Here is a 24,658-nt window from a genome sequence, read left to right on the forward strand (position 1 = left end):
GTTTTGCCGCAATCGCCGCGGAAAGTTGAAAAAGTCTATTTTTCCGAAAATTTGACCTTTGACCGGTCAAACGTAGGTCAAATGTTGACCTAGGACCAAAAATATACCACCAATCGCGAGATCTCGGCGAGAGCAATCCGTTGGTCTTTTCCGCTAAGCTCTACGACGCTCCGTTTTCAAACGCCAAGGGGGGGGTCGCACCAACCCCCCCCCCCCCCCCCCCCTGCATGGGCGAAGGTGGCAGATCGCCGTTTACGGGCGAGGGTTAAAGCGGCTTTACCGCATTGTGCAAAACGTATCAGATATTTTGTTTCAGGTATTATCTTCATCTTGTGAACATGTCTTACATGGAATTCATGCCACTTCTTGCCGCATGCACATTGTGCACACGAGTGCTCAATCTCATGTGACCAGTGCGGTTTCTAATCTGACGAGGGGTTCCCTGTGCTGTGCACCGAAGCATCTCTTTCCGGAGTCGCCTAGACTGTAACACTTCCGGACGGTCACCCACTCCACGAATCACTGAATGTGACCTTGTGGCCTTTTTACTAGGATCCAGGGTCACCGAGACGGTGCGCCCACTGCAGCGACTACCGGTCGGTCCAGCTCTAGTTCCAGTTGTGCGGCATGTTTTTGTTATTAACCACATCGAAGCCGTAGTGTTGGAGGAACTTTGAGACTGGACATCAGCAAACATTTGTTCGAACACACCTGACTCCCATTATGATTCGAAAATAGGTACTTTTCGGAAGCTATTGGTCTTGTTATTTTCTGTTTGCACACTGCACAGTGCACACCTGTTCGTATCAATCCGCCGACTCAACCCGGTCGTTAGGGCTGTTTTTGCTTCCTTGCTGTCTACAGATACGTAGCGTTGTCAATCAAGTACGGATGGTATGCAATGCATTGATTGATTGGTTTTGTCATTCCACTGGTGCAAACATCCTGATGCAGTAGTCGCTGTTTCGAGGTAGTTCTGATAGCTCTGATGATCTGGAATCGTGGGAAACTGTTAGATGAACTGTGATTTCGGGAGGGAGCTCGGCGGGTTTTCAGGGTGCTACGTTGAATGGAGATTCTGTGTGGTTGTGTAATTATGCTGATGGTAAAAAGCTTTTGAAATGTTATTGTGTAAGTTAGGTATCGTAGGTTCTCTTTTCACTATTTTTCACCAGTCTAGCTGGCCAAACACTCTATAGTATCACATTAAGTCGGATCAATCCCTGCCGTATGTGGGCTACATCCCACCCTTCCAGTGCTAGTCTTAGCGCCTGTGGACTAGTGCATCAGGCACCATGCCCGTGAGTCGTGACACGGTGAAAGTCCACGCTCGTCCCACGACCGATGACGTCAATGGCCAGAGCTCAGACCTCGGCGAACAGCTCAGCTCCACCCAAACTTTTGAGACTCGACCGGCAGCACTGCACTGGTGCCAGGAGATGACTCAGCTCGGGACTGAGACAGGGAAACCCTCTGTGAGTGATAACAACGTCAAGTCACTGCAATGTCACATGCACTGTCTCTGTCACGATCACGCCTCATGGTTAGTAAATCAATGGCCAGAAGCGTTTTCTAGAAACGGCCGACTTCATCAAGAAGCAGTCCAGAATGCACAATGGACATTGCATAGCATAGCCTCTGTTTGTGCATAGATTGTCCTCCCCAGTTGCCTGCTGCATATCTAGCCAGCATGTTGGAAAGTCCAGTGCATCTTGTTGAGTTTATAAGCAGCTACTACTGAGAAAAGAAAAACATGGCTCTATCTACCTGTAGTTTGCGGTCATCACTCTGCAAACATTACCGGGATCGTCTGGCATGCTCAGTTATGTAAACTTTAAAATATTACCATCCCTCCAGGCTCCAACCTCCCACCCCATGGCCAATCCCCTTTCTGGCCCCTCTGCACACAGCACCGGCCCAGCGCCAGCGCTGATCCTCCTAGCACCACCGCTGGTCCTCCAGCACCAGCGCTGGTCCGCCCGGCACCAGCGCTCGCCCACCCAGCACCAGCGCTGGTCCTCCCAGCACCAGCGCTGGTCCTCCCAGCACCAGCGCTGGTCCTCCAGCACCAGCGCTGGCGCGCCCAGCACCCGGTCGGCGGCGGTCGGTCGGTCAATCGGCTTTGGCGGGCCGTCTGGCAGCTGATCCCATCAGTTATTCCGCCCGAACGGGCCGCCACGCCGGCCTGGCTGGCGAGGGATGTGGCAGAGATGGCCTGAGGCGGCCTGCGTGCTGTCTGGGAGTCGGCCACGGCCACAGACACAGCTGTAGAGACACACAAGCACGGCGTTCTGGGTTAAGAAGGCCGTGATGCATACGGTCGGTGATGTGATTGCTGGAAATAATTGTATACCTATAAATGTCCCTGCTGCCTTACGACACATCAGTCCCTGCCATTCCATAAATTTGTTCGAAAGCTGAACCCTTTCGAAGGGTCAAAGGAATATTTCCTAATATAGAGACGAAGTGTTGAAGCATGGGTTAATGCAATGCAAAGTGCATACTGCAATGCAGACTGATCTATATTATCAACAGTGACTGTTAGATCATATAAAAATGCATGTCAGGCCCCGGGTTCTATTAGGTATCAAACCAAACTAACAGCAAGGAACATAGGATAGGTGGAGAATTGTGCCGTTCTATGAGTGCTCGGGCGCAGCAAATCCGCCGCACGCGGCCGCCTCCCTAGCGGTGACCTTGACCTCCGCCGTCTGTTGCTGAGCTCCAATGCCAAGCCAGCGTGGAATTTGGGGAGCTCGAGCACCCATAGTCCAGCACACTTCTCCACCTATGGCAAAGAATCATCTTCATAATTGTCGGATGGAGTGAGATGAAGAGGTCTGAACGAAAGGTCATGGAGTGGCCCATTGGAATTGGACCTAACTCGATGATATTAAGCAGAGAGAAGCGAGAAGGGTGCTGGTCTTGTCCCTTCAATGCCTGCGTTGCTTTATTTATGCATGCAGCGATGACCTCGACGCCTGCCACTCGGTTGTCGCTTGTGTGGGCCCCCAGTTTGTGAGGTGTTTTGACGCGAGGAGGTAGACTTTGGCCTCATTTGGGGCCCCATCGGAGCCTTACTGGCGACTGCTCTGTTATTCAGCGCGACATCCAGCCCTCTGCATGGTACGTGTGCATGCTTCGCTATGTTTGGATGACTTGACCATGCAGTTGTGAATAAATGTTTTGCATAGGTGTCGATTTGTATACTTTTGGGTGTGTCCGGGCACCCCCAATGCTGAGTTGGGCACCCCCCAAGGGGCTCTGGGCACCCCCAACCAAAGTTGGTACTGGCATCACTGTTACGATTCTTTGAACGCATTGTTTTCTCTAATTCATAGGCGCGGGAACGGGGGGGGGGGGCAGTAGGAAGTCGGGGACAGTTTACCCCCTCCCCCAACTCTAGGGCCGTGGGTGCGGTGCCCCCACAGATTTCAGACGGAATATATCGCACTTTTTTGCCAATGTTTTCTTTTTTGATGAAAACGCCAAGGAATGAAAAATAAGTGGCCTAAAACCGGCGAGAAAACTAGATTTGGGTATACCCTAGGTTGAATTCAATTATGGTGTGCCCCCCCCCCCCTTCTCCAGTCTGAAAGTAGTTCCCGCGCCCCTGCTCTGATAACCGTACATCAGAATGCGTTGTAAAGAATGGAAACAATTTTTCGCTTTATTTATACCAGACAGCAGCATTTGGTAGCCAGCGACGCATTCGTGCCGCGTCAATGGGTTTTCGGTTCCGGACGTCCTGAGACCTGAAGTTTTGCTTTGAGTGGCGAGATAGTCTTTTGGTCCGAAATATCATGGTTTAACCTGCGCACCAACGGGGATCCGCGTTCCGCGCCAACTTCACACTGACGGGGGGCGGATACCTGCTCCCCGTGATATCTCGCGAACGAAGCAAGATAGAAACAAGCGGTAAATGGCATGGGATACAAACGGTCAAAGTCTACAATTTTTACTGAGGTCATTTTCAGGTCAGGTAAAAAATGACGTCACCGGGGTAAACAAGTCAAAATAGCGGCGCTTAAGGTAGACAGTTTTTTTTTTCACGAATAACGATTGAACTACCAATGTCTGTCATGCCCACACCCAGTGGATGATTGCTTTGAAAATTTCACCGATTGATAAGGCCAACAGTTTGTACAAAATGTATATCTCGAAACTTCGATACCGGTGACCTAAAGTCGGGTCAATTTTGCCACATCCCCATTACCTATAGGCTATATGTAAGTCCATGAGAAGTAATTCTTCGGAATGCTTGAGACGAGGCATTAGTATCACGGATGTTAGTTGTCGGACTTTCGTTCCCGTCTTGAGTTTTGATGTTAGTTTCACAACATTTCGGCCAGTTACTTCTCCGGCCGTCGTCAGTTGTTCTTTGGTCCCTAGAAAGATCTTGGGTGTTGGTGGCGTTGCGCCGTACGCGTCATACCTTATCGAAAGCTCCTGTGGTCAGCGGGAAATGATCTAGGGTTGCCCCGGTGATAGGCGGCAGTTGTAACCAATACTCCACCGCTCGAGGCAGACATAGCGGCCAGACAAACGAACATCTCACCTCAAGACGGGGACGAAAGTCCGATATCTATCATCAGTGTCAATGGAAGGAAAATAAAATGCGTTTTTTTTTTTGACGGACGACATTCTGAACACTTCCAAACACCTATTAACAATTCGACATGACACACTGAACTGGAAAATGACACCCGACGTGAAAATGACGTGACCCTTCCTTATATCCCTGAGGTCATCTCAGTTCACAAAAGGGAGCCAACAGTTTTTCCTTAATAACTTCTGGTAGGCGCATGCTAGAGCGATGATCGACTGAACGGATCGACTGACATGCAACATAACCTTTTCCGGTCAGGGCTTGACCTTGACCCGGGGTTAAATTTCAAAATGAAATTTCAAGGCCAAACTATATTTTATTCGACGCGTCTTGATAAGAAAAACATGATGGCTGGCAAAATAAATGTCATGACTTTCTCGAGTAAAAAGCTATGGCAGAAAAAAAAATTCATAAGTGGCTATTACTGGAGTTTTTGCCCTCTGGAGAGTTTATGCTAAGCCGATGACCTGAGGTCAAATCTGAGGACTACTTTGGCGAAAGAGCGTTGAAAGAGCTATCGAATGCTATCGAAGCTATCGAAAATTGATCAACACGAGGGCACTACTGAAAGTTTCGTCGTGATCGGGCGCTTTCTATGCGAGTTATTCGCGAAAAACCGAGGGGGTCCGTTCGACCCCCCCCCCCCCCAATGTATACGGGTGAGGGTTAACCCGCGCGGGGCTGGGGTCTCCAGCCGAACGCGCGGGGCTGGGGGGGGGGGGTAAATTTTACCCCCCCTGTTATCTCCCGAACTAATGGTCCGATTTGGAAAATTCAAACGCCAATCGAAAGCTCTCATCACGAACTACTAAAAACATGTACTTAATTTAAAGTTTGAGGTCAAGGTCAAGGTCAGGTCAAGGGTACAAATTGCAAGTTTCTACAGTATCGGCCTTGCACCGTAGTTACCGAAGAATGGAGTCATGGACTGAGACTGATCGCCCAAAACGTGTTCTTAGGCTACCAAGACAATATTTGTTGCATACAATATCATTCAGAGGTCAAGGTCAAGGTCAGGTCAGGTCAGGTCAGGTCACCAAAAAACAAAATATAGAAAAGGGCATGTGCGACACATGTTTTATGGGTCACTTTACTCATAGAATTCAATAGGCACACTCAATAAGTGATATGGACCACCTCTGGATGAATTTCAGGTCGAGGTCAGGTCAAGGTCAGGTCAAGTAAGGTCAAATTTTGAAGTTGGTTGTTAAGGCCTAAAAAGGTGTCTATCTGATGCAGTTTTTCACGGCGAATTGAATGGTGCTATTTTTGTTTCCGTACGAGGTCTAGAACTTCTAAAAAAGTCATTTTTCAAAAAAAATTGTGTGTCGTGACGTCATAAAATTTTGAATAACTCCCACATTTTTGAACAGATTCTTCTAAAATTTGGTATGTAGGTGCACATAGACCACTTCTATGACATATATTCCGGTTTTTTCGATAGACTCAAAATTTTGGATTTTATAATGATTTTCCCAAAAAAGTTAGTTTTTTGAAAAAAATTTAGGCCAAAATCCAAAATTTTCAAAAAACCGAGATAGCCATTTGATAGATAAAGTAAAATTACGTATAACCTTTTTTGTTACGTCTTGATTCCTTTAAAAATGAAGATGTTAGCGGCGTTTGAACTTTTGCCGTTTTTGAGGCGAAAATGGCGAACATGACTTCACTAAAACGTCAATTTCTCAAAAATTTTCCGACGGATTTCGCTCCAATTCTCAGGGAACGTGTCAAATTGATGTAAGAAAAGGTACTGAACGTTTGGCGGCGCTACGCGCCGCCGTTTTTGAGATATCGCAAAAATTCGCGAGGGGGGGTAAAATTTACCCCCCCCCCCCAGCCCCGCGCGGGTTAAAGCTCTAGGAACCCCCAACCATTTTCACAAATCGACACCCCTGGATATATGTGTTGTGTATGTTCATTATGTATGTCTCATTAACCCGCGCCCTGCTGGGGGTGTTTGAACATCCCCTTGTAGTTTTTCGCGAATATCTCATCAATTCTACACATGTGAAAATTTCAGACCAAGGTCATTCAAGGTCAGGTCACCAGGTCACTTGAAGTGACCTCACCTCATAAAAAGTTTCAATGTCTGCCATAGCTACACCGAGTGACCGATCGCATTGAAACTTTCAGCGATTGCTATGAGCAATAGCATGTAAAAAATGCATATCTCAGAATTTTGATATCGATGACCTAAGGTCAGGTCTATTTTGCGACCTCCCCATTATAAGTCAATGGGAGAAAATTGAAATGCGCCTCTTTTGCACGAAAGACATTATAAACACTCCCAAATACTGAATTACAAGTGGTTTAGACACACTGAACATGAAAATGGTGTCCGTGGCCCCTGTTTATGCCCTGAGGTCATCTTAGGTCACGAATGGTATCTAACAGTTTTTCGCAAATAACTTTTGATAGAAGCATACTAGAGTGATAAAAATGCCTTAGATGTGTTCAGCTCGACGGTACGGATCGACTGATATGCAACATGACCCTTTCCGGTCAGGTCATGACCTTGACCTGAGGTCAAATTTTCAAGTTGACCTTTCAAGGTCAAGTTATGGTTCATTCGATGCGTCTTGACGAGAGGAACACGATGCCGGTAAAAGTAAGCTCGCCCAAGGCTTGGGTCAAAAGTTATTGCAGAAAAACTGTTTCCGAAAAAATCACCTATTTCTGCAGTTTTTGCCCCCCTGCAGGCAAAACTGTTGACGTTAGGTCAAATCTGAGAGAATTAGTCAGGAAGGGCGTTAATAGGGCTATCGAATGCGCTTTTCTGCGGCGCTGTAGCTCTATTGGTTCCCAAGTTATGCGTTGGCTTCTTGGAAATTGTCGACATTTGGCCTGGAAATCGGCGAAATTTTGCCTTCAATGACCTCTGGTGACCTGACCTTTGACCTGACCAAAAAATTGACCGAAGTGATTTCGTCATTATTTTTGGCGCTCTTTCGAACACCGCCTTCCGCGTATTGCTACGTGGCCCAGGAGCCGAGTTAGAAGGGGGTGTTCAAACCCCCAGCAGGGCGTTGAAATCCAGGACCCCCAGCCGGGCGCGGGGATGATGGGTGCGATGAGTCAAACATGCCTTGAATTCCCCCGTGCCATGCTTCTATATTGTTGTTTGTCCTAGGGATCCCTTTCTCTATCCTCCTTTTAACATTCCAAATAATTTTGTGAAACAACGGTGCACTTCTGCTCCTTCTATACCCAGTCTTCCCATACATGTATCCTCAAAATAATCATATAATTGATGTAAACCTTCTTCCCCAGCTGTTCCACTTCCTCTTGTAATTCCTAAAAAGTTTCAACAATTTGCGACGTTTCGAAAAATGCTAGCGCACACAGTGATTTGATTGCTTCTCGGACTGCAGTCTTGTCCCGATACTGCTGGACAAGACCGATACTACTGTCCCGATACTGCAGCGGGACAAGACCGATACTACTGTCCCGATACTGCGGGGCAAGACCGATACTGCTGTCACGATACTCCGGGACAAGACCGATACTACTGTCCCGAAACTGCGGGACCGGCAGGCCTGAACCACACGCCAAACACTCTGAGCTAGTCGTACTTCGAATGAATCAGCTATTTTGCTTCATTTTATTTTAGTTATTTCGACGCTAGCGATTTTGTCACTAGCTATAACTAAGTATTGAAGCACTAGCTATTTTGCTTAACTAGCTATATTGATGATAGCTATTTTGTCACTAGCTGCTTCGAGGCACTAGCTATTTTGCATTACTAGCTATTTTGACGTTAGCTATTTTGTCACTAGCTGTTTTGAGGCACTAGCTCTTTTGTACCAGTTTTAACCCTCGCACGACCAGGCCATTTCTCATAACACGAACGACCAGGGGGGTTGTTACGACCCCCCCCCTGGTGTTTCGAAACGGAAGGTCGTAGAGCTTAGCGAAAAAAACCAACGGATTGCTCTCAACGAGATCTCGCGATTGGTGGTATATTTTTTGGTCCTAGGTCAACATTTGACCTACTTATGACCGGTCAAAGGTCAAATTTTCCGAAAAAATCAAACTTTTCCAACTTTCCGCGGCGATTGCGGCATAACGGTGGGAGATATCGACTTGAAACCTTCACTATCGTGTTCCTTGATCAATTCTCTATCGTTTGGTATGTATTTCGTTTCCCTAGCTCTAAAAATGGCGCGTTGGGAGCGCCGGAAGTCGGCAAGGTCACAGTCGGCGGCAGAAATTCGAAAAATCAAAATTTAAATTTTTGAAATCTGATTGTATTTGTGGATTTGGGAGGTCCATTTGCTCCCTATAGAAGCTAATATTGCTGCATATTCCCATTGAGGTGACAAGAATTAGCAAAATAGTGGTTCGGGCGCTTTTCAAAAATAGTACCGGACGCTGTTCCTCTTGTGACGTCATAGCTCCGTGACCTGACCTGACCCGGTCAATTTTCTTGCACCACACGATAGCCAATGCTGGCCCCAACATGCATGGGAAGTTTCATCATGATCCATCAAACAATGTGGGTATCACCGGCAGAAAACCTAGGGATTCGGCGCACACGTTTGGTAACTGTCGGCCGGAGGCTGTACCTCTTATGACGTCATAACTCCGTGACCTGACATGACCCGACCAATTTTTTTCGGCAAAAGATGCGCAAAGGTTGCCCCAGAGGGTATTGAAAATTTCAGCCCGCTACGACAAGCCGTTTAGCGTGCACTTCGAAAAAAACCTCAGGGGGGGTTGATACAACCCCCCCCCCAGGCGTTCTAGGGTTAAAGTCACTAGCTGTTTTGAGGCACTAGCTCTTTTGTACTAGCTCAAAAGTCACTAGCTTGACTAGCTCAATTGTCACTAGCTGTTTTGACGTGGACCCTAATGATGTTCTAATAAGCCAGATGTTCCAGGAAATTCCAAGCCGTGTGCAATCAATGTCATCGTGACCACTTGTATATCATTTCCAAATGAAATAAACTACTAACACTAGTACATATCGGGTAGGCGATAGGCACCCGTGGACTATTAACCATCATCGATCACTGAGAAAAGATCCGTTCGATCCTTTGCCTATTAAGAGCCGTAAGAACATCAATCGACAAAAGTTATTTGCTGTCCCAGAGACAAGCAAATTCATTGTAATTTGTAATTCCTTACAAAACAGTTTTAGTTATACATCAGTCCGAGGTGCAGACATTCTTTCACCGCCTCCCTCAAACTGTACCACGCCACCAACATAGTGCGTTGTTCTCTCGGCGTGACGTCATGCTGACACCGACGCTGTGACGTCACGGCATTGTGACGTCACGCGGCGGCCGGCAGCCAGCTGTGGCGCCGCCGCTCGCCACGAGTCTATTCGCCGGTGCCGATGGGTCGTCGGCGCGGGCAGTCGGCATCGACCGTGGGCGGCTCCAGAGCGGGCCCGACGGAGACGACGACCTTCCGACGATGTCCCTGCGAGCTGCCGCCCCTCCGCGCTCTCTCCCCGCTCCCTGCCTCTCGCTGCGCCCTCGGCAGTCGGCCGATCCCATAGAGGTCTCTGTAACAAAGTTTAAATTAACCCTATCGTTTAGCCTCCTTGCCCGACCGCCTCGCCTTCGTTCCTTATATGGTTATCCTCTTCCTATTGGCCCATGTCCAAACAAAATTGAGGCCAGTATATCGTCCATACGTGGCAAGGGGTGACTGTTCTTTTTGGTAATCCGATTAAACGCACGCAAATCCACGCAAAATCTTTTTGTTCCGTCCTTTTTGTCCACTATCACAATGGGGCTTGCCCACGGACTTTGACTTGGGGAAATCACACCTGCTTTTAACATGTTATCAATATGTTCTTGCACTAGTTGTCGTTGACTGAATGGTAGCCGATATGGATTTTGTTTAACCCGCGCCCCAGTGGCGGTCTCAGCCAACTTCGCCCTAGTGGGGGGGGGGGGGGGCATATGTTACCACCCACCTCTAACTCAAAAACTAAGAGGGCTAGAAAGACGTGATAAAAAGCAGTCGATAGCTCTTGATGCGTACGTTTGAAAGTATTTCGGTCATTTTTCATCTTAGAGCAATATTGGGGTCACCAGAGGTCATCAAAGGTCAAAATTTGCGAATTGTCATTATATTTTTCAGAAAACATGCCATTATCTCAGGAACTATGATAGCTAGAAAAACGCTGGGAAAAGCAATCGATAGCTTTTGAACTCTTCTTTTGATAAGGTCATCATCAAAAATGACCTCAGGTCAACGGTTTAGCCTCCAGAGGGCAAAAACTCCAAAAATAGCTGTTTTTTAGAAAAGTGTTTTTCGACAATAACTTTTGACTAAAAAAAAACTAGGTCATTTCTAATGCCAGAATCGTGTTCCTCTCGCCGAGACGCGTCGAATGAACTATAATTTGACCTTGAAAGGTCAACTTCAAAATTTGACCTCAGGTCAAGGTCATGACCTGACCGGAAAAGGTCATGTTGCATATCAGTCGATGCGTCTCGGCAAGACAAACACAATGAGGCCAACCCCAGCGTTCTATCTCTTTCCAATCGAGAGTTATTACTTATTGGCAAAAAACTGTTTGTAGCCTCAAATGACCTCGGATGACCTTTCAAGAGGCTATTAGCAAAAAAGACACCTTGGTCGTCACGGGTGGTCCAAATCATTGTTATCCTAAAATATTTGGACTGTTCCTATGCGTACACACGGATCTAGAGGCATTTTCGTTTTTCTCCATTGACTTATAATGGAAAGGTCACGCCACTGACCTGACCTTAGGTCACGCATATAAAAAATCCGAGATATACAACTTGTAGGCACCCATAACATCATGTAATCCACCAAGTTTGAAACCTCTCTGACAAACACTGCAGGCTGGACATGATTGCAAACTTTTTTAGGCTTGGTCAGTTAACTTGATCTAGTGACCTGACCTGACATGACCTGGGGTCAAAAATTTCAAACATTGTCCAAAATTGATGTACCAAAAGCTACCACAAGCGGCGCGGCGCTACGCGCCGCGGTTTTTATTTATACGAAAAAAAAACGCGACAGGGTGGTAACATATGCCCCCCCCCCACTGGGGAGGATGGTCGCCGGTGTCAATTTTCGCTTTCAAAAGATGAGTCCTCCCTAATTCACAATCTTTTTTAGCAAAGAGGTCACTGTTGCGTTCCAATAAAGCCAATAACTTTTGGCGCTGTTGTTCGGACATATGAGACAGGTCAGCCTTTTGAAGTTCCGGAATGTCATCCGGTCCTGTTGAATCCTGACTGGGTTGGTTCACAGACGAAATGCACGATTCAATGTCCTCAATTACCTCAGCGATCCCAACCACAGAGCGAGCGGGCAACGTATAGTCCCTGCCGGTGGCGTTAACAATGACTACAACAATCTGACGTGTTTCGATGACCTTGCTAACACTATACTTACTAACCCGGCGGCCGCTGGGCCCCCGCGCCACCCGCCGGCCGCTGGGGGGGGGGGCATATAGTTGCCCCCCCCCCTTTACTTCTGCGACGATATCGTCGCAACGCGAAGAGATAGAGAAGCGAAACTTCGCACACATCTTCCTGAATACCTAGCCGAGGTTGTGTCCAAATTTGGTGTCGATCTAATTTGAAATGACGTCACAGTGACGTCATAAGTGAAATTATAGATTTGCGACTCTCATATTCCTCACGATACATCAGATATATGGGACCGAATATAAAGGGTCGATTATTGGTCAGAAACTAGATGGAAGTGTAGTTAGATGTTTTAGGATGACAGCAGGTGCTGTCTAGTTCGTTTACAGTTGAGTTTCATGCTCAGCGTCATCAGAAATGGTCCATATCGGAAAACGGCAAAACTTTATGACGTCACTGTGACGTCATCTTAGGCGCTACAACCACCAAACTTTCCTCAAACATTGCCTAGGTATTCATTTGAAGCTATGCCAAGTTTCACCTTCGTAGCTCATCAGGTTTCGGAGATATTTCACAAAACGTAAAGGGGGGCAACTTTATGCCCCCCCCCCCCCCAGCGGCTCGTGGGCTAACGAAAGACCAGGTTCGTCTCCTAAAATCGGCACATTGTTCAGCGGCTGAACTAAACAATCCTGGTTAATGAGCTGTTCACGATTGACTTTTGCAGGAATTTCCACGTACGACTGAGCAGGAAGTGTGACCGGTTCTGACAGACGAATGAGCGAAGTTGCAGAATGACATGTTAGTTTTTGGGGTCGAAGAGGGATGATATGACCATCCAAGCTCAGAGTTCTTTATCCGAAGTCCAGTTGGGCCGAAAATTCCGTCAGAAAGTCATTTCCCAAGATGCACTGATTTTTAAGCCCCTTAACAACCTGAAAACGGTAGGGCTGATCAAAACCAGCGATACTGACCTGAACCACAGTCGTTGCAAAATTTTCCAGCCTATATGTCCTGACACTGATTGGAGAGGGGTGCAGCCCGCAGTTGAAAACTCGCGAATATTTTTCCTTGGAATTTTGTCAAAAGCCTCCTTAGAGATCAAGGAAATATCCGCACCCGAATCCACAAATACGTTTTCCTACCTCCTAAGTGTAACCAGCACATTGGTGTGTCAGGTTTTACCGAGACGCGCGCAATTTGGGGGCCATTTTGAATATTGGATGAAACGGGATCTCTTGGACCACCGTTTGTTTGGGCCCGCCTAGGAGGTCCGTCTTTCCCAGGGGCCCTTTTCAGTTTTCCGCCCGGCAGAATCTGCTGGTGTGCCCGATCCGACCGCAGATAGAGCAGATCGGGCGGCCGTCTTATGTCCATTTGTGGCGGTGTGTGTTGTTGTGGGGGCGGTGGGACGTTGTACCATGTGAAGTGGTGGCGGTGGCATCTGTTGTGTCGGAGCGTACATGTGTGGCGGTGGTGGTCTTGGTTGTGTCGGAGCGTACATATGGGTCGGTGGAGGTGGTAGCGGTCGTGTGGTCATGCGTGGTCTGTTTTGTCTGTTGGTTAATGGCTGGGGACGGGTTTGTGGCTGACGCTTTTCTTCCAGTTTCGCTTCTAGTTCACTTACCTTCTTCCTGAGTTCCTCTACCTCATCCTTCCTCACTACGTCGACTTCCATCGGCTCATCGTCCCGTCTGTATAGATGAAATATTTTGTCCGTCTGTTGTTCGTCCACAGCTTCCTTTTCGAGCTCGTCTAATGTCCTGCAGTTTTTTTCGGATCAGAGTCCGAGCAAGCCGGTCGTCTTTTAGTCCTCTTTGGAAGGTGTCGACTAGCATTCCCTGGGCCTCGTCGCTGTCGATGTTGTCAAATAAGTCGTCTGCCGCGGCGCGAAGTCTTTCTGCATAGTTGAAAGACTTCGTTGTTGGATGTTGGATGAATACGGGTGTAATGTAGAATACGTGAGTGGCAGCAAGAATGTTGTCGCTGACGCATTGTCACGCTTTGGCCGACCAGAGACGAATGATTCGTCACCAGGCCCCACTGATTACGTGAGCCGGAAGAAGGAAAGCGTTTGTGGACAATGCAATGTAAATAGTGTAAATAGACGTAGTGTTCATGTTATAGATTCGGATGTTGCACCTGCCGTGCAACTGGAAACAGCTATTACTTGTGAGGACGCTGAGGAGAACAAAAAGGAGAAGTTTCGTGAGTTTTTGAACAATCATCCCGATTTTCAAACACTCCAGTCCGAGGACGCTGAGACTCAGCGAATTGTGAAAATTTTGGAGGATCCAACCCACCCAAATCATGTTAGTATAGCAACGTTTTATGTCATGGACAACGGATTATTGTACAGGGTTTCTGAACCGACAAAGTGCGAAAATTTTGTGGGCATGCAACTTGTTATTCCGGAGTTTCTGCAAAAACCGTTGATTGACGAGGTACATTCGGGTTATTTTGGCGGTCATCTAGAGTATTGACAAAACGTATAATGACAAACTGCGTTCTCGTTATTTCTGGTCCGGAATGTATCGCGATGTAGTCGGATTTTCACAAAATTGCGCTGCTTGCAACATGCGAAAACTACGCCGAGTGCGACCCCCGCTTCAGAAAATGCCAATACCAAAATACCCATTCGAACAGGTTGCGATTGACACTTGTGGCCCCTTTCCTGAAAGTTATGGAGGTAATTACGGAGCGAGCGAAGCGAGCGTAGTCTTTCCTTAGATTAACGGAAATTTCTGAGTATGAGCGGCCGGCCGGCCGGCCGGCCGGCCGTGCGGACGCTTTTGCGAGGCTTATATCTCAGCAACCACTTGACCGATTTAGATGCGGTAATTTTTGTAGGGTAGCTTCATTCCTTCTACCAAGTATTGGACTATTCCCGATGCATGTGGGTGACCCCTTATGCACGTGCCACGTGCAAAACGAAGAGGTGTCAGTTTTGTAATTGTTGCAATATCTCGGTAACTATTGGGCCGATTGCGCTGAAAGTTGGCAGGTAGGTAGGCACCCACTAGGCAATACATATCCATGTGCCAGAGTTGGGGTGCTGCTGCACGTGCGCACGTGCAGGGGTCGATTCCAGATCTCGAGAACGGCTGGACCGATTGCGCTCAAATTTGGTACGCGGTTAGGGACCGGTTAGTAGGGTGCCGTGCAAAAGTCAGCTGGGACCCATTTTGCACGTGCGCACGTGCAGGGTGCCGCTTCCAGATCTCGAGAACGGCTGGGCCGATTGTGCTCAAATTTGGCACATCGCTAGAAACCGGTCAGTAGGGTGCCGTGCACAAGTCAGTTGGAGGTACCCCCTCGAATTTCGCACGTGCAAGACTCACCCCCTCGCTCGCTCCGTTAGTCGCCCCAAAAGGTGCTATACTGGTCGATATATCATCAATGTTGTTGATTTATTCTCGGGTTGGCCGGAATCATTTGCTACCTCGTCAAAAAGTGCAGAAACAGTTGCGCAAGTTCTACTTGAACACATCATTCCACGTCATTCTTGCCCAAGGGTTATTATTTCGGTCTAGGCTTACGTCAGCGAGCGTCTAACGCCGGCCAGTCGAAGCAGAGAGCGAGCGAATTCGTGCAGGGCGAAGCAGAGTGACGATCACAGCAGTGCGGCGGCAGCGGCAGCCTCGCGACGGCGACTTGCTTCGGCTTACGTCGGGCGTGCGCGCGTGCCAGCCGAGCGGTGAAGCGTGCGATGAAGAATGGTGACCGGCGATGACACGGATGGCCCCCCGATGATGTCAGATGACCGGTGTCAGCTCGTTGTTCGGCGGCTCCCAGCGACGTCAGCAGTGATGGGGTGTCAGTCAGTCTGACACCGGACGTCACGGGGCCGGCCGGGCGCTGACGTTGGGCAACAGCGCCTCTGGCTCAGGTGGCGAGGCCAGGACTGACGAACCAGTCATCGGAGCCATCCGGTCGAGTTCACCTTCTGCCGGCTAGAGGGGTTTCGTAAGCTCTCTTTATCATTGTGGTGCGCAGCAGGCGGCATGTATTGTTTAGAGCTCGGGGTGAGCTGGGACGGGTGCCTTTGTCTGGACGGGCGGTGCTGATCGGTCGGATCAGGTCATGGAGCGTTGCAGCGTCGGTCGTGTCTTGTGGCAGCACAGATGAGCCGGGGTTAGGATTTGAGCTGGGGATGTAACGGCGTAGTGGGGCAGAAGGGCAAAGACCCGAATTACGAGAAACATATTTAATATTCAGGCACGTGAGAAGAAGAGCGGGGGGAGAAGAGAACGTTGGTCGCAGCAGGTGTCAGCAAGAGAGACATGGGGATAAACAGTCTCGCTTCCATATCTGTAAGTGCACAAACGGAAGTTACCGACGGATAACGACATAATTCACACACAAGCACGTTGGTGGCACAATGACGCACGGGTCAAATATAACATAAACTAAATGGTCCTCTTGTCCATTAGGCATAACACAATGTATAGGCTCACTAGGCCATCGTTCACGACACATAATTAAACATCACAATGGCACGCTGGCCACATCCAAAAGTTTTGGGCGCACCAGCCTAATCCACAACAATTCACAATCCAATGGCACTACGGCCAGATTAAAACATAGGCACACTAGCCTGCAAACTACAAATATAATCCACGACATATCCTATGACTTCAACAGTTGAGCCAGCATCCTCTCCATTGTAGCTCAATAATTTTCAATCACCTGCAGTGCGATTGCTTTTGTACTGGACTCACGCACACTGGGGTTAGTCGCATTCACACGCACACAACATTCACCAGCGTCAGGTCCTTCCATGCCCGAGATTTCAGAGTCCGAACTGGTTGAATCGTATTTGCCAGATTTTTCAGGCGGTGACCGAGTTTCATCCTCTGAATTTTGGGTGTCAGACAGAATGCGTGGTCTTTTAATAGATTCCCTGGGAGTCTCTGCGAACGTTTCCGTGGCACCTTTGGATAAATGTTTTGCTAATTTTGCAAGAGGCATGTTGTCCTCAGGGTTCGTATCAGGTGATTTTTGACGTTTCCAGCGTCTTTGAAGTTCAGCAAGAGGTACGTTGTCTGAGGAATCCTCCGAAGTATTGTCAGAAATGTCAGGGGGGTCCGAGAAAATTTGCGGCGCCATGGAATCATTTGAACTGTCACTTACTGGTGCGTCGTAAAAACATTTGAGGACCATCTGGAACATATTGAGGCTATCTTTTCGCGGTTACGGAACGCCGAACTAAAAATGAAAATGTCAAAGTGCGAGTTCTTGAAAAAGGAGGTAAATTATCTAGGCCATGTCGTTTCCGCCAGTGGTGTCAAACCGGATCCAGCAAAAGTTAGCGTTATTCAAAATCTGGAGCCACCAACGGACGTCAGAGGCGTTCGTTCATTTATAGGCATGTGCTCCTACTACCGCCGGTTTGTGCCTCATTTTGCAAAAATAGCCAAACCGCTAACCGAACCGTTTTGTACCCTATGGTATCTTTCGCATTTTCCGTTTGATTGGGGATGGTACACCGATGTACGAATATGCTTGATATTGTTGAACACATTAATTTGGTCAATAACAGCGTTGTGACGCGTGCCGAGCCGCAGTGGGCACAGCCCCCGGCCGAGTGAGGGAGTTCCGAACCATCTGGCCAACCCATCGCACCCACGGGAGCCGCTCTCCCGTCGGGCTACTTCTAACTCTCCCGTCAAATTTTGTCTTGGCTCATTGCAATATAACGTGAAAAGTCAAAGTGTCTTATTTGAGGAAGGACTAGACTATCACCGAACATTATTACAGTCTCCCCCGCACACCTTACACAATACGTGCGGGCTGTATAAGTATATACAGCTCACACTCAGAGCTATAGGACCGAATGAAGAAAACGTTGAGTTGAAAATTAAAGTAGTAAAGATGAGAGCTTTAACAGCCTTCAGAAGTAACATTTTGATGTTTGCATGGCGCCGTCGACGTTTGGCATATCAAATCATTTGGCAGCCCATTGGTGGATCAAGAAAGTTGAATGAGACGCATGGGGCATGTTTTCTCTTCCCAAAAAAGTTATCTTTAAAAGCTCATTGGATTTCGCTTCCTTGTGCCTTGTGCAATTTAAATTTTATAAGCTAAAGTTTTCTTTTCGAATGCCGCGGGAGGGACAAATGACCCGAATGCCCTCCTTTATTGGACCGGTCAATATGCCTGTCTGGACGATGGCTCGAACTTTAGACTGGCTGCTGCGCTGCTGAAGTCGTTGCCATTGTGCATTGTAATTGCACTGTTATGCTGTTGGAAAATGGAAATAACAGTAGTGCAGTAATAATGCAATACTGGCCGTGCAATAAGGCGTGCAATAATTCCAGACATGGTGCCTAACAGCTGACGGCCAACGGCTCAACAGCTGAGAGTAAATAGGTTATGGGAAAAATTTGCCTGTCACAATGCATGCGTCGTTACTTTAGCCAGTTTAACCATCAGCTAAGAGTATGTCGGGGCTCCGAAGATGCGCCGGTGTCGACGACGTGTCTACATTTCCTGCGCGCCGTGGTGGGACTGTGTCGTGGCTCACAAGTCCGCCGCGGTGGGACCGTGCCGTGGCTCACAAGTCCGCCGCGGTGGGACCGTGCCGTGGCTCACAAGTCCGCCGCGGTGGGACTGTGCCGTGGCTCACAAGTCCGCCGTGGTGGGACCGTGCCGTGGCTCACAAGTCCGCCGCGGTGGGACCGTGCCGTGGCTCACAAGTCCGCCGCGGTGGGACCGTGTCGTGGCTCACAAGTCCGCCGCGGTGGGACTGTGCCGTAGCTCACAAGTCCGCTACGCTGTTTATACGCCTTTAGAAACAATCAGCCGGGATCTGGGCGCTTGGCCGGCCTATCTGCTCTCATCTGTATTCCGAAGAACGGACGTAAAGCTGGCACACCACTACTACGGGCGGCGTGGCCGGCAGAGCCGGCGAATTTAGCGGCCTCGACGACCAGGAGGAATCGGCGGCGGAGAGGGCGAGGCGGCACCCAAGGGACGATACCGAAAGAATCACATACTTCGAACTGGGGACATTCTGAAATCGTGATCATCATCAATAGGTTTGACTAGGAGTCGGCGAGTGCGAGAGGGCTGCCTCCGCCAGACTTGACTTTGGTAACTTCAGTGTTGGTTGTAGGTATCAAAGAATTTTCTGCTGAAAAAGGCAGCGCTTATTTTGAGTTTCTTTTCGCTCTTCCTGATTCAGCCTTCATAGTTCTACTATTTTAATGTGTATCGAAGAAATCAACATATTGGAAGGAAAGGTAAGGACAAGGGGACTGAGAGTCGCAAGTGGTTTCTTCTCTATTGCGGTTTGATAACTATGTTAGAGAGTCCGGCCACCAAGGCTTGGCGGTCCGGAGTAGCGAACCGCGTCTTTCGGTCAAGGGATTTCCAGAAACGCGGCTCGGCGTGCACGATTGTGGGAAAATTCCCCGCTTCCTGGCCGCCGGACGGGCTCGGTTTCCGAGAGACTCGATATCGCGGCCCGGCCGCAATGCTGCTCGGCTCTGCGCGCGGAGCATGGGTCACTCCATTCTATTCTCGTTGCACTCCCACGTACGGTGACGTCAGACTCTTGATCGTGTCCCAATGGTGGGAAAATATAGCCTGGACTGGATGCCAGTCAGCGGCAGAAATACTGGCATCTGTGATAGGAATATTTTCTACTGATGATTACAGCAAATACGAGTATAGCAGTGTAGGTGTAATCATATCTACACTGGGCACATGTAGTATCGCTAACATTTCACGCCTCGCATTAGCTGAGAAAATCATGCGTAGCTAAGGAATTCCCAGCCGTTTCCCTAGTTTATTTATGGAGTTGTTTGTAAATATCATACAAATGCCAGGCGGATTTATGTTCGTACACCAGTGGGCTGGGAACCGTAACGGAACAGCACATGTAAAAGACACGTTTTTTACATGGATGTTATTGTGAATATTAGTAAAATAGCTATAAGTATATGTTTACTCAAAAAGGATATCATTATTACGTGACAGGCATACATTCGACCCTCATCTCTTGGAAAAGCAACGTTTCATTCCGTAATCCGCAACTCAATAGTATTGCACGCACCGTATGAGCGAACCGTGCCAATGCAACCGTACGTTTGCAATAATAAGGTACGAAATATGTTGTCAATAATATTGATAATCGATAGAACAATGGACAATGAGTTTATCCTCGCATCACCTACATATTTCACTCGCCCCAATCTTCCCCATACCACTACGAGATAATCATTACGGCATGTCTTTGTCCACCGATCGTATCCTACTCTCCTCTGTAGGTTTACCTTGCACTGATTTCCTACTCGATCTTAACCGTTTGCTCGGCACCAGCCACTTTCCCTCGCCCCGGTCTAGACACGGTTTCCGGGCCCGGCTCGAACCGCACTGCTCTTTTTCCGTTTGTCGGCGGCCGATCTGGCACTCTGGTCATGCCTGGCGCTCAGCCGATAACTTCCCGTCCGAGATCGGCTCATCTTGTTGGCGTAACAGGATGGTCGTCCGGCTGTCCCTGGCCAGCGCCATCGACGGGCGTCTCCCGCGGTCCATCGGGAACAATGACTCTTCGTTATGCAGTGATGAGCTTTACCGAAATGAAATAATGATTTCGCTTATCGAGAAAATATTGGTGGTCGCGTAAGTTGTCTGTTTATGATAGAAAAAGTGAGGCTTCGACCAAGAAACCACAAGAGCACGAGCTCTTTCTGCATTCATGCCCTAATCTCTCTCCTATTCCCCCATACCCCTCTCTCTCCCTCCCCCCCTCTCTCTCTCTCTCTCTCTCTCTCTCTCTCTCTCTCTCTCTCTTCCATCATCTCTTTCTTTCCTCACTTCTCTCTCCTCTCTCTCTCTCTCTCTCTCTCTCTCTCTCTCTCTCTCTCTCTCTCTCTCTCTCGAGCTACCTCCGTTCTCTCCTAACTTCTCGTTTCTCTTTCGACAGTGACATTCGCTCAACAGGATTACTACGGAGCCTACATCGGTCGGTTCAAAAACTACGCCCACGGTATCGCGGGCACAGTGTATGCAGCCAGTGAGGACACTATCTTCATCAAGGACTTCAGCTACGATGGCCAGGGTCCAGGTCAGTCAGAGTTGAAGCGGTTCCTGTCGCTTTATAATAATGCGTTGACCAGACCATATTTTTGAGGCTGCACAGTTAGTGAACAATGTTTGTTCTTTACATTGAAAACTTGAAGAGTATGTCATTGTTCATCTAAAACTCCTGCGACTCGGACAGGGCAATCATTTTGTTTCTTTTATTTTTCTCTCAAGTCAACGTTGAATAGGAAATTGTCCAAATGTGCAATGTGCATGAAAAATGCGTTCCAGGTTGCATTTCAGCCCCTCCGTAGCCCTGATTGTTATGCTGCTATATTTGCCGTCGGTTTCAGATGCCTTCTTCTGGATCGGTTACGAGACGCCGCAGCCGAGTCCTCAGGGTATTCTGCTGCCCTACCCGGACGACAGAAGGTGAGGTCACCACCCACCGGATGCTGGGCTACCATATCTGTGCCCTCGTATCCGCTCCAATGTCCAGCACATAACTACATATATAGGATGTTCTGGCGTTAGTTGGCGCATAAAATCAGCGCAATCCTTCTCGTCGAATTTGATATTTTTCGAACTGCCAAGCCTCATTTCATAACGAATAAAGCATTTTAACTGCAATTAGCCAACGTCGACAGACAAGGGACCCTTCCACCTTCAAAAAAGTTATTGAATTGGCATGAAAGTGATGTTGCTCGGTTCAGAAAGCGCGCAAACGAATATCTACCAAATTTCATCGAAAAATATTCACAGGTTTTCAATATATTCGACTTTTACTTTTGTTTACTTTTGGGATCTCCGCTGTTCCTAGCGACTTTTTTTGAAAGTGCGGCACTTGTTGCGCGCAAAGCAGCATATACCACCGCGTGCTACCAAACGTTTTAGTTAAAAGATTTAAAATCGTTAGATCTGCGCTGACGTCACACATTCAGAGGGGGCATTCTAATGCATTAGCCCCTCTGAATCCAAGTGCTGCAACTTTGAAATAAGATATTTTCGATTTGAGGCATTCCTCGATCTTGTGAGTGCTCAAACCGGTAAGTGCAAGCCAGGGACCTCATTTTGGCTATCTCAACTGAAAACTAATGTTAGGGTGGGATGGTCATTTTAATATATTCTTCAACCAATTCTGCACTAATTCCGTATTTCAATACATGTATCTTTGTCTCTTCAGGACCCATACCTACGTGGATTTATTGGCATGAACACCAGCTGCTGCCCCCTGCCATCACCCATGCCTCTCGTCTGCCACTTTCTTTCTTTTCCTGTCGCCATCTGTTCTGGCGAGTTCATCTGTAGCCGCCTGATACACAGGAGCAGCCCATAGCTGGGCGATAAATCACCCGGCCGCCGCCCTCGGCCGCGGAATGTCTTCATAAGCTGCCCACCCCCTGATCTCCCCATCCCCCCCAGAACCCCCCATCGGTCGGTGGTCGATCGTCCCCCCCCCCCTTTAGCGCGAATCAATGCCGCTCGCCGTCCGGAATCGGTCGCTTACCACTGGCCGAATGGATCGGGGTCAATCTCGGCCGACCGGGCGGCCGCCGGCCGCGCGCTGACGGCCCGCCGGTCTCGATGAGGCGGCCCCGTCGACCTCGACGATGGCCGACGCGGCCGTTACGGCGGGCGGCGAATGGCCGTTAGTGGCTGCGGAGGTCGGCTTGAAATTAGCATGGAGGAGAAAGCCGGACCCGAGAACACGTTCAGACTAAATATAGGCAGGGAAGTATGTTTGAGAGGTGCTTCTGATTTAATTTGAAAATCAAAGATTAAATTCTAAAAATTTCGATGACGAAAGCATGCATAGATACAATTCAAAGTAATGAAGCATTCAAATTTAACTATTTGTGTTTCGCATGTGACGCATTGAATTTACAACCAAGTGCAGCACGTTCGAGCTGTATAACCTTTTTTAAGATCGGCGAGCGACGCACTTATTATTTTTTATCAAAATTATTTACCGTTTTGAGTAAACACTGCCTCAACTACACAGACCATACAATCGCCTGAACCTACATAACTTTCAATGGCATGTTGTGACGAGGGAGAACCTGACATAAGACGGCAGTGAGTCCGACTATCGCTTATACCCGGCTCACGTTGAAGAACCGGTTTTCACAAATCCGAACTCTGAAAATCTCCCGTCAGAGTTGGGATAGCGTGGCGTGTCTGCATGTTAGTCCTAAGTTCATTCACCCGGGCTCATTCTCCCACTGCATCTTACCTGACTGTTTTACCACCAAGGGCAAGTTCCCGTACCATTACCATGAATCATGCAGGAGTATTGTGGTCTGAGTTTGATGCGCTTTCGTCCAGCCATGCTGGCATTTTTTGTCACCGGAAATCCTTATCCTTCCGCGAATCCTTTGTGCCCAACTCGCTAAAATTAACTTACCACACGTTGCTGACCCGGCTGATTCCTTGCCGCAGCCGGGGGCCGGACAAGGTGCTGCAGCGCTACAGCGGCGCCGACATCGTGCTGCGCCTGCCGGCCGGCCTCAAGGTCCAGGAGATGAAGTGGCTCTCCATCTGGTGTCGTCGCTTCACGGTGAGTCACGACCGATGCCAGATGGGGAATGGAGTTACCAGATGGGTCGGGATGTCAGACAAGCGGATGGAGTTAGAAAACGGCCCGTGGAAATCAACCTGCAAGATGCCCTAAATCCATTTTCAGGTATACGAGCATGAGAGCCTTTGTGGCTTGTGGTATTCCTGAGTCAGTTACTGTAGCTGAGGTCATTGAGTCCATACCCGAAAGAATGGATGAGCCTGTTTGATCCTAATCATGGAATATTTATCATGATTTTCATCTTAATGAATAAGGCTTTGGTTGCCCATTACTCGTCTGACACAGCAGAAGACCGCTGTTGCTTATGGTCGTTTAATAATTATGTCTGTCTTTGAGGCTTGTGCTCTTTTATATCAACCGGCCTTTTTTAAAGTTTATTAAATATATTTGGTTTGCTTGTTCATGATTCACAATTCTTACTGAAATCCACGATCCTTTTACTTCACCGTATTTTCATACTTGTCATCATATGACCGGCAACATGGTGGCTCGATCTCCCTCTTGTTGGCCGTTATATATCACCGGAACAGCGTGATTTGAGAGCGGCAGTTGGCCTTTTAGCGGCTCCCACGGTGGCTCCGGTGCCAGATCCATCCATCTCAGTGGCGACATTCACCGGTTTAAAGGGGTGCTCGCCACCTAATCCAACGCAACAGTGATAGACGAGCAGCGTTCGCTGACTTTTTACCGGTGACAGAGAGGAGAATACGAAACGGCTGAGGGACGAAATGGGAAAGAGACAAGGATGAAATGGGAACGAGACGGGAAATAGACGGAAAGAGACGAAACGAAACGGGCGGTACGAGAAGGAACGTACCGCCCGTTTCGGTACGAGAAGGAACGGGGCGGAACGGGACCGGATGAAATGGGACGGGGACGAGGCTGGACGACCAAACGGGACAGCAGGACGGGACGGGACGGGCCAGAGACGGGACGGGATGGGACGGGACGGGGCAATTGAGACGAGGCGGAGACGGGACGGGACGGGACGGGACGGGACGGGACGGGAACGGTGGGGCGGGACGGTGCGGAGGATCGATGATTCTTTCAATCCGATCCATACTCTACACACTGCTGGTT

At 48.5% G+C, this 24,658-nt stretch overlaps 1 protein-coding gene across 1 annotated transcript in view; it reads left to right on the forward strand.

The window, feature by feature from the left end:
• LOC122379312 (protein Skeletor, isoforms B/C-like) overlaps positions 1-24,658 on the forward strand; it is a 45,345-nt gene that overhangs the window by 4,872 nt on the left and 15,815 nt on the right. The window contains exons 2-4 of the mRNA XM_043361402.1: positions 20,903-21,043; positions 21,354-21,432; positions 23,440-23,557. Coding sequence (XP_043217337.1) covers positions 20,903-21,043; positions 21,354-21,432; positions 23,440-23,557 — 338 coding nt within the window. The remainder of the gene's footprint in view (positions 1-20,902; positions 21,044-21,353; positions 21,433-23,439; positions 23,558-24,658) is intronic.

The sequence above is a fragment of the Amphibalanus amphitrite genome, unplaced genomic scaffold (assembly GCF_019059575.1).
Source record: "Amphibalanus amphitrite isolate SeventyFive unplaced genomic scaffold, NRLGWU_Aamphi_draft 000075F_arrow, whole genome shotgun sequence".
Taxonomy (NCBI): Eukaryota; Metazoa; Arthropoda; class Thecostraca; order Balanomorpha; family Balanidae; genus Amphibalanus; species Amphibalanus amphitrite.